Below are 10,533 nucleotides of genomic sequence, written 5' to 3'. Positions count from 1 at the left end.
AATCTAGATTAAATCTTGGAATTAGTCTAGATTAATCTAGATTAAAATGGCTAATTTGAATTCTGCTGAAGGCATTCAGAATATGTGTGCTACCCAAATAATGACTAAAAGTAAGTCTTCTAGAATGGGCCAGGTGGCGCATTAGATCAGGCGCTCATCTCCTGTTTCCAAAATGCATCACAAACTGCTTGACAATTGCATTTACAACATAATTACCTATACAAAATTGTGTAACCAAGTACTTGTGCGCAAAAGGCTGCACGACATGCGTGTTGCCGTTAAATACACAGACGCGCACGGGCATGGATTTCTGTGTGCATAGTCTTCCATTAAACTGCGTTGCTTTTAGAAGCGTCAATTCAGTTGTTGCATATAGTTTAATGTCTTTATTTCGGGATTATCAAAGTAAATTATAACTCATGTGCCCCAGTAAAAAGGGTCTAGCAAAGCACCTGCCCTGAAGCGGCTTCATAACTGCATCAATGTCAGCACGTCTCATTTGATGTGGTAATTTCACAGAAGTTGAAGACTCGTTCTCGCCCCCTACAGTGCAATTCGACTAGGTATACGTCATCCGCGCTAAAATATCAAGGTGAAAGTCATATCTTGCGTAGTTTAGACCCAGCTCCCAACCCAACTTTGAGAATAGATTAATGGCGATATTTTTTTTATCGCCCGATAAGAGTCTCACGTTAACGCCGATAACAGCCCACCACTAATATATATATATATATATATATATATATATATATATATATACCACCAGTTTTTGAACAGTAAGTTTTTTAACTCTTCTGCTCACCAAGCCTGCATTTATTTTGATAAATACGGCCCACCACTAATATATATATATATATATATATATATATATATATATATATATATATATATATATTAGGGCCGGGACTTTAACGCGTTAATTTAGATTAATTAATTACACAAAAATAACGCGTTAATTTTTTTTAACGCATTTTAATCGCACTTAATTTTGCACCGCGGAACGTTTCTCACTGGATGAGTTTCAGTGGACCAATTATACTGGAGCACCAACTAGCGTTCAGACAAAGGAATGCGCATATCACCGCAGCACATCGAGCCTCATGTATCACCTCAATGCTTTTACAGAAGGTCTACCTACTTATAGGGTACCTGAATTTCTGAAATGTAGGCTAGTATATTTCTAAATATCCCAGTGTTTCCCCTACCATTATCTTAGGGGGGCGCGTTTACAATGTCTCCTCCAAGAAAACACGGACTGGATCGCGGACTCCATTCATAAAAACCGAATTTACTATAGCGCGGAATGCCACGTAAATTCGCCGATTTTTGGATTGATAAATCAAAAGTTGGCCTGTCACTTAATTCAAATCGCGATATGGACTAGTGTCTGTGAAAACTGAAATGCAAAAAGACCGTTTTAATATGAATCCTGCATGTACCGTTTGCCTCTGTATGTTAGAATGGCAGAGACGCGTTTTTTTTTTTACTGCACGCGTGACGCTCCCGTTAATTTTTGGCATTTGCATCTCAAATGAACAGATAGACTCAATCTCCAAAGCTACTGTCAGTGTCACTTTTACCGTTTCATTTGAGAAAACTAGCATCATATCATACTTTACACACAGAAACTTCACGGCAACCTGTCAAAATAAAAGTACGGTTTAACATGAAACAGAACAATATTCCTATTTAAATAATTGACAAAAAACAATGATAAAAAATAAATAAAACAACATGATTAACCACTTAATTGTAGAAAAAAATACTACGATTATTATTTAAATGTTAAATTATTATTATTTATTGATTTTAACAGCAAACCTCTGTTTGTTTGCCAAAAATTAAAAAGGCTTATTTTTCATTTGATTAAAAATAAATAAATGTTTATGCTTTCATTTGATTATGAGAAAAATTAAAACACAAGAATTTCTTAAAAAAAAAAAAAAATAGCAAAAGATTGTAAAGCCCTATTGTTCAAAATGTTAAAATAGAGAGTTTTGGATTTATTTTTTCACTGAAATAAATGTTTTCGCTATTACAGAAAGTAGGGTAAAGTACAGAGAAAAAAAAAGTATGGAAACCTAGGGGAAACACTGTATCCTATTGCTACACTTAATGGCAATATTGCACTGGTCTGTTGGACTTGGTTGAACAAAAATAAACAATATTTTGTTGCTTAAGTTTATGTATTCAGTCATTATTCAATGGTATACTAAAAATCCATATGAAAAAACTTACTTCTCACTGTTCTCAGGTCAAATATTTATATGCGATTAAAATGCGATTAATTTCGATTAATTAATTACAAAGCCTCTAATTAATTAGATTAATTTTTTTAATCGAGTCCCGGCCCTAATATATATATATATATATATATATATATATATACCACCAGTTTTTGAACAGTAAGTTTTTTAACTCTTCTGCTCACCAAGCCTGCATTTATTTTGATAAATACGGCCCACCACTAATATATATATATATATATATACCACCAGTTTTTGAACAGTAAGTTTTTTAACTCTTCTGCTCACCAAGCCTGCATTTATTTGTAATCAAAGCTAAATTTTCAGCATCATTACTCCAGTATTCAGTGTCACATCCTTCAGAAAATATTCTAATATTCTGATTTGCTGTTTAAGAAACACTTAAACATCGATTGGTGCAGAGAGACTTGAAACTTGGAGGGATGTTAGTACTTACACTGCCGACAACGTCACCAACGCTCGCCCCAATCGGCCTGACGAGGGCGCTACAGCAATCAAAAGTATGAAATCGCTCATAACTCCTAAACCATCAGTCGCAGGCTCAAGTGTCTTATTTCGCTGGAAACCTTGGCTCATGCCTCACTTTCCAGCGTGAGCCTGGCGAGATTTTCGGGTATTTTGGATTTTTTGCAAAACCTACTTTTGCAAACTATTCCTAGGTTTTTCACCCGATCTGAACCAAACCAGTGCAGAAAGATTCTCTGGAGAGCGAATATCGATAGTTATAAAAAAATAAATAAAAAAAAACTCAGAACACTTATGTAAATCTGAGGTCGCAGTACAAAAATAGCGGAGCTTGGCCACTTGGTGGTGCTATAAAAGGGAAGAAACATACACAACTATTTGTCCTATCGACATGGAAATTGATGTGCACGGTCTTGGTCCTAAGTGTCACAAGTATCTATAAAAACATTTACTTACCTAAAAAAAAAAAAAAAAAAACTATGAAGTTTGTTGATTGTACATTGCACGCTTTTTTGCACAAACATGCGATATTCATATCTTATGACAGAACTCCTCATTCCGGACAACTTTGCATCTAGAAACACTGCTGTCAATCGTTTGTTAAATGATTGAGAATATGTAAAAAACATACTTTTGCAAACTAGTAGGTTTTTTTGCATCTGGAAAAAAAAACACTGCAGTACAATTCTCCGAATTCTCTAGGTCAATAATTATCACAAAAAATGTTGAAATATACCCTTTGGGAAGCTATAACAGGGTCGTTCAAATTTATAAAATCCTATAAAGCCTAAAGGACAATGCAAAACTTCACGAAACCTGGTGAGCACATGCGACAGGTGATTCTCAACAAGCATGCAAAGTTTTAAGGAGATCGGACCACAGCTGGTGCTATAACAGTCATAAACATTACAAAACATAATATTTTTATGGTAAATTGCCTGTATTGGCAAAAAAGTCTTGCTACATATGTCATATTTCACTTTTCATATGTGCTTAAATGCCTTTAAACACTTGAATCCCAGTAATATCAATATTTAAAACAGTTGAGTGTATTTTTGAATAGAATGATGAATAAAAAGATCCAAAGATCAGCATTTTTCTGAAATAATACCAATCAAAAGCTTGAAATCAGTATCATTTTTTTTTTTTTTTTTTTTTTTTTGGAAAAAGTGACATTTCTAATGTCAGGGTTTCTATTTCAGATAGATTTCTGTTCTTCTGAATGTTCTATTCATCAAAGAAACCTGAAGAAATTCTACTTAGCTGTTTTCACACAATAATAATAATAAAATGTTTCTTGAGCAGCAAATCAGAATATTAGAATGATTTCGGAGGGATCGTGTACAGTAACTGGAGTAATGATGCTAAAATTTCAGCTTTGAAATCACAGGAATAAATAACATTTTAAAAAATTTTCAAATAGAAAGTTGTACTGTTTTTGCTGTACTTTGGATCAAATAAATGCAGGCTTGGTGAGCAGAAGAGACTTAAAAAAACATTCAAAATCTTACTGTTCAAAAACTTTTGACTGGATATATATCCAGTATCACATGCTGCAAATATTAGTTAAAACATTAATAAATAAATGAGAATTGGTCAATATGGTACCAATATATTGTGGATCCTTGGAAGTATTTTTATATTTCTAAATTTATGAATGTATTCATCAAAAACACATAAACGCTATAGTTTAAAATCTTTTTTATGTAGCACAACCACTACTAACCTATTCAGATGACCCTTCTGTATTCTCCTGCTTTGGTAAATACATCTTTCTCATCTCAGTCATGTTTGAACTGTACATACGCATGTGTTAGGGCAAGAGTCAGCCGCACTGAACTTCTGCTACCATGAGAGAGGCACGTAGCCATATTTAAAAGACAGATTGCCTGCAGCTTCAAATGACACAGGGGAATGAACAGCAAGGCCTTTTACTGTTTGCTGCGCTCCGAGGGGGCTCAAAGCAATGATCAAGGAGAGGGAACAAAAATGTGATTAAAGACTGATGCAAGACAGATGCAGGCGCCCTGTCTTCTAAAAAAGGTGACAAACGTAGGACAGAAAGTCCCTTTATAAGAACCATTTTTGCAGAGTTAACCCTGAGGTTTGGATATTATATATTATAGTTAAAGGAGTAGTTCAACCAAAAAATGTACTCACCCTCAGGCCATCCAAGATGTAGATTTGTTTCTTCATCGGAACAGATTTAGAGAAATTTAGCATTACATCACTTGCTCACAAATGAATGGGTGCCGTCAAAATGAGAGTCCAAATAGCTATGACTCCATCAATTAACACATTCTGAGGTGTTTTTATCATCTGTTTGGACTCCCATTCTGACGGCACCCATTCGCTGCAGAGGATCCATTGGTGAGCAAGTGAAGTGGTCGCATTGCTCAGTAAACGATGAAGTAGTAATTCAGGATGTTTCAGTCTCCCAGGCATCTGTCGGATTTATTTTCCTCTGAATATCTTCAGCGAGTCTTTGAAACATTCAAGTGACTTAATGCTCTCAAACATCTTTTGTCACCACTTCTGAGAAGATGAAAAAAGACACCCGCTTGCATCATGAATTTTATTCATTGTGTTTTCACAACAGCAGTAAAACCTTGGGGGCCGGCCCCTCTCAATAGCATCTGTGTGAGTGAATAGCAGTCACAGGGTCTGACCGACGTCAAGAGAGTTTATGAAAATTAAAAAAAAAAGTAGACTTGAGCTCATTATGCCTAGCACAGCAGTAGAATAACCTATCTGCTGCTGGGGAACGTTCAGCAAACATAATTCATGAAGGAACTGGATTTTTTTGTCCATGGAATGAGGCACCAGAACATGAACACAAGACACAGGCGACCGCACACTACCTTACACGTATCGACGTAGCGCATATGTGCACCGTATACTGCAGCGATCTACAAGATATGCACGGAAATAAAAATCTGTTTCATTTAGACATTAATCTGTCACAGTTCTCCAGGCAAGACACAATGACCTCAGCACCAAACCTGCAGGAAATCACAGTGGGGGCGCAATGGATTTCATTTATAATTCATACGGGGCGCAAGGCATTTTATTCTCCACAGCAGAGGCTTATAGATCCAACCTAAAGCCAATCTGATATATTTCATTAAACCTTATATATGGCTCATTAATTATACTTCTGTTAAGCTCACTGATGTATATCTCTTTTTAGCAATCCATAAGGGCCCTAAAATGTCATGGGTGCCAAAGAAATTGAACGATTTATAGTTAATAAAAAGGCTTAAAGGGATAGTTCACCCAGAAATGAAATTTACTCACCTCTAAGTCATTGTATGACTTTTTCTAGTTTATGGAACACACACACTCAGAGACACCAAAAATAAATAAGCAAATAAATACAATACAGTTAAAATTAAATGAAGATGGTATTTTGAAGACTTTTTTTTGTATAATGAAAGTCATTCAGGTCCAGTGCTATTTTGGTCCTCACTGACTTCCATTGTATGCTCTTGGTTTTTTGTTAATTTAATTAAAGCTGAAATAAAATATACCAGTGTCAGTAAATTACATGAACTAAATGTAAAAAATGTAAAAAAAAATAAAACAAAAATTATAAATGTTAACTAAAATAAGTTGAAGTACTAAAACTAGAACATAAATCAAATTAAGCTAGGTAAAAATATATATTAGAATATTCCAAAATGACATAAACTAAAATGTATGGAAAACCATTTCCGCCACTAAATTAAAAAAAATAAAAAATAAATAAATAATGCTAATTGCAACTTTTTATCTTACAATTTTGCCTTTTTTTCTCTGAATTGCATGATACAAACTTGCAATTGCGAGAAATAAAGTCAAAACTGTAAGACATAAACTCGCAATTCTGACCTCTTACTCATATGAGCTTATATCTCGCAACTTAGATGCTTTATTCTCAGAATTATGAGATAAAATAGTAGTTGTGAGTAATAGTCTAGTTCTGAGGGGAAAAAAGACTGATATGTTCTCAGAATTGCGACTGTTTATCTCACAGTTCTGACTTAACTCACAATTGCATGTTATAAAGTCGCAATTGTGAGTTTATATCACCCAATTCTGAGAAGAAAGTCAGAATTGCGAGTTTGTATGACAATTCTGAGAAAAAGTCAGAATTCTGTAATATAAACTTGTAATTCTGACTCAGAATTATAAAATAAGTCAGAATTGCGAGTTTTAATTACATATTAATGGAAAAAATTTTATATATAGTTTATATCATGCAATTTTGAGAAAAAAGTCAGAATTGTGAGTTTATTTCAAGTAATTCTGAGAAAAAGTCAGAATTGAGTTTATATAAAGCAATTGTGAGAAAAAAGTCAGAATTGCTACTTTATAACATAATTCTGAGGAAAAAAAGTCAGAATTGAGAGTTTATATCACCTAATTCTGAGAAAAAAGTCAGAATTGTGAGTTTATTTCAAGTAATTCTGAGAAAAAGTCAGAATTGAGTTTATATAAAGCAATTGTGAGAAAAAAAGTCAGAATTGCGAGTTTATATCACATTATTCTGAGAAAAAGTCCGAATTGTGAGTTTATGTAAAGCAACTGTGAGGAAAAAAAGTCAGAATTGCTAGTTTATATCACATAATTCTGAGAAAAAAAGTCAGAATTGTGAGTTTATATCACTTTATATCATGGAATTATGAGGAAAAAAAAATCAGAATTGCGAGTTTATATCATGCAATTTTGAGAAAAAGGTAGAATTGCTAGTTCATATCACGTAATTCTGAAAAAAGTCAGAATTGCAAATTTATATCACGTAATTCTAAAAAAAAGTCAGAATTGCGAGTATATATCATGCAATTTTGAGAAAAACATTAAGAATTGTGAGATTAAATCGTAATTCTGAGAAAAAAGTCAGAATTGTGAGCTTATATTACATATTTCTGAGAAAAAAGTCAGAATTACGAGTTTATTTCAAATAATTCTGAGAAAAAAAGTTAGAATTGTGAAATAAAAAGTTGCAACTACCTTTTTTTTTATTCAGTAGGCTTCCATAAAAATGAATGCTGAAAATATTTTAAAAAAGCTAATTCAAAATATTCATAAATACTATAATAGTATATAAATATTGCTAAAATAACTCATGCAACAACACGAGGGTGAGTAAATGATGACAGAATTTTCCATTCAAGATGAACTTTCCCTTTAAATATGTACTTTTTTCCCAATTTTCTTCCATCCCAGCTTAGTTGATTCAGTGTAAATAGTATGGCTATGGCACTATTAAATAGATGAACATCCCAACCAGTCCAGTGACAGATGGGGGGAGTGTTTGTTTAAAGTTACACACTGGTATTAAATGCTGGACCAAACCCAAACAGTTAGACATTTTTATTTAGCCTTCACTGAATGATGCTAACCGATTGATCTTTTGTGTCTTGTTGAATAACTCTGCAGAAACAGCCCCCCAATGGGATTCCTGCCACCAGCACTACAGTGACATTGTCTGAATTTGCAGCTGATCCCAGTTTGGCAATGTGCAAAAGAGTATTACACCAGCGCTTAATCCAGACACATCTGGAGCATGCTGGCGGCGTGCTAATCAGCTCTGGGAGGATTAGCATCAGGCTAGCGTCATTCCGCAAGGCAAGTCTTGTCTAGTCCGGCTGAAAGCTTTCGTTCCATTCTGAAGGAATCTAGCGGGATGGGGACAGTCACCATTCGTTTGACTTTGATGTATGCTAAGTCTGTTTGCCATGTCATATTTTTTTGATCTCGGAGGTTTAGAGGGAAAACATGGTTGTTATTCTACTACTCCACAACGTAATATTACGTTTTGCATCTGTCAGGGCCATTACTATCATAGACATGTTGTTGTCGTCCTCAACCTTGTCGTCAATACACTACAAAAATGATTTTTTTACTCTGTATTTTTGACATGTTTTACAGTACAAATATCTCGAGAGAAGCAAAAAAGGTCAGAAAGCTCTTGGATTTCATCAAAAATATCCTAATTTGTTTTCAGAAGATGAACAAAGGTCTTACAGGACCTTTGAAACGACATGAGGGTGAGTAATTAATGACTTTTGGCTAAACTATACTTTTCATTTTGCTTCTCAAAGTATATTTATCTTGTTTTAAGAAAAAAGACAAAAACACTAAAATCATTTTTGCAGTGTCTGTGTTATGCTAATAGGTTACATTCAGCCTTGCATTTATGATATGAGCTTCGTAAATGGTTTAAATTGTCCCTACAAAGTAAAAAATGTCACTGTATAGTAATAAAAGTGTTGTTTTTGTGGTAGACATGTCATTATCATCTACAGATTAGTTCATAAGCGATTACATCTGTTGTTTATTAGGCCTCTTGTTGACTTGTAAGTGAAGTATGTAATTAAGCACTCAAGTTTCTTCCCAAAGGAGGAAGGAGAACTTATTTTGCCTCTGACTAGAGTCTCAAGTTCAAGTGTGCAGTCGTCAAACCTAATCTTTATAATTATTCACCATGGTGTGGCAATAAAGTTAAGCTTCCTTTCACAGACTCATCCACGTACCGCCGTAAAAACACGACACTCTCAAAGTGCACCAGCATCATATGGCATTGTTTTTGACCTCAGTATGTGAGGAAATAACGTATCAAAAATAGCTCCTGGACATCAGATTTTGTAGCACTGGAGCTTCTGGACTTATCATCTTGGGAGATACTCCTTTGGCAAGCCAGAATGGTTGCTGGCTCTGAGCGCCTGGTCCACAGTGCTGATGTAGCCATCAATCAGCCGTTTCATATCTGGGGTGAAGGGGTCAAAGGTGGGCCGTCGCACACCTGAGCGCTTGAAGTGGCCATCCTTGTTGCATTCGGCACAGAGGAGACGGTCTTCACTGACACTGGTATTGAGGAATGAGGTGATGGATCGTAATGTTGGCACCAGTGACTCCTGCAAGTCCTCATAATGCACCACTAGAAGTTTCTTTCCGTAACGCAGCCAGTCCAACACGTGAGAAGCCCACCAGGAGGCATAACTACCCACAAATTCAGGCCATTCTAGATGAAAAAAGAAAGTAGGACAGTAAGAAACATTACGTAAAAGATTCACACTATATGCTACCACCTATATAATCCCATTTCATTAAAAGTTATTTACAGTTGAAGTCAAAAGTTTACATACACCTTGCAGAATCTGCAAAATGTTAATTATTTTACCGAAATAAAAGGGATCATACAAACGCATGTTATTTATTTATTTTTTTCTTTTGTGGTGTTTTTTTTTTTTTTTTCTGAAGAAAAGTTTAACTGTTCAGCACAAACAAGGCACTCATAAACAACTATCACAAAAAACAAACAAAATAAAAAAACACAGCTGTGGATCATTCGGGTAACAAAACAGTATTAAGAATCAGGTGTATGTAAACTTTTGAATAAGGTCATTTTTATAATTTTAACTATTGTTTTCTCCTGTGGACTATATGTAAACATTTATATGTGAAGTATCTTATTCAGGTCAGTACTAAATAAAAAATAACAAGCATTTTGTATGATCCCTCTTATTTTGCTAAAATAATTAACATTTTGCAGATTTTGCAAGGTGTATGTAAACTTTTGACTTCAACTGTATTTATTTATTCTTGTTGTAATAAATACTAAAACCAATATATAAATATGCTACAAGTTAATTCCGGCATCACAACGTACAGTATGAAAAATGGATATTACAATATATAAAATCTCTAATATTGTGCGATAACCATTAAAAGTAATTTATCTGCGATAACAAGATTAATTGCACATGTCAATGTTAACTAACTAGTAAAAGGGACTAAAAATGAACTAAAAGTACAA

At 34.3% G+C, this 10,533-nt stretch overlaps 1 protein-coding gene across 1 annotated transcript in view; it reads right to left on the bottom strand.

The window, feature by feature from the left end:
- Nucleotides 1–6,982: 6,982 nt before the first annotated feature.
- Nucleotides 6,983–10,533, bottom strand: part of LOC141285395 (sialate:O-sulfotransferase 1) — a 32,812-nt gene continuing 29,261 nt past the window's right edge. The window contains exon 9 of the mRNA XM_073818409.1: nt 6,983–9,738. Within this exon, the coding sequence (XP_073674510.1) occupies nt 9,386–9,738 (353 nt within the window). The 3' untranslated portion in view covers nt 6,983–9,385. The remainder of the gene's footprint in view (nt 9,739–10,533) is intronic.

This window comes from Garra rufa, chromosome 14 (assembly GCF_049309525.1).
Source record: "Garra rufa chromosome 14, GarRuf1.0, whole genome shotgun sequence".
Taxonomy (NCBI): domain Eukaryota; kingdom Metazoa; phylum Chordata; class Actinopteri; order Cypriniformes; family Cyprinidae; genus Garra; species Garra rufa.
This window is presented reverse-complemented; position numbering and strand designations above follow the sequence as displayed.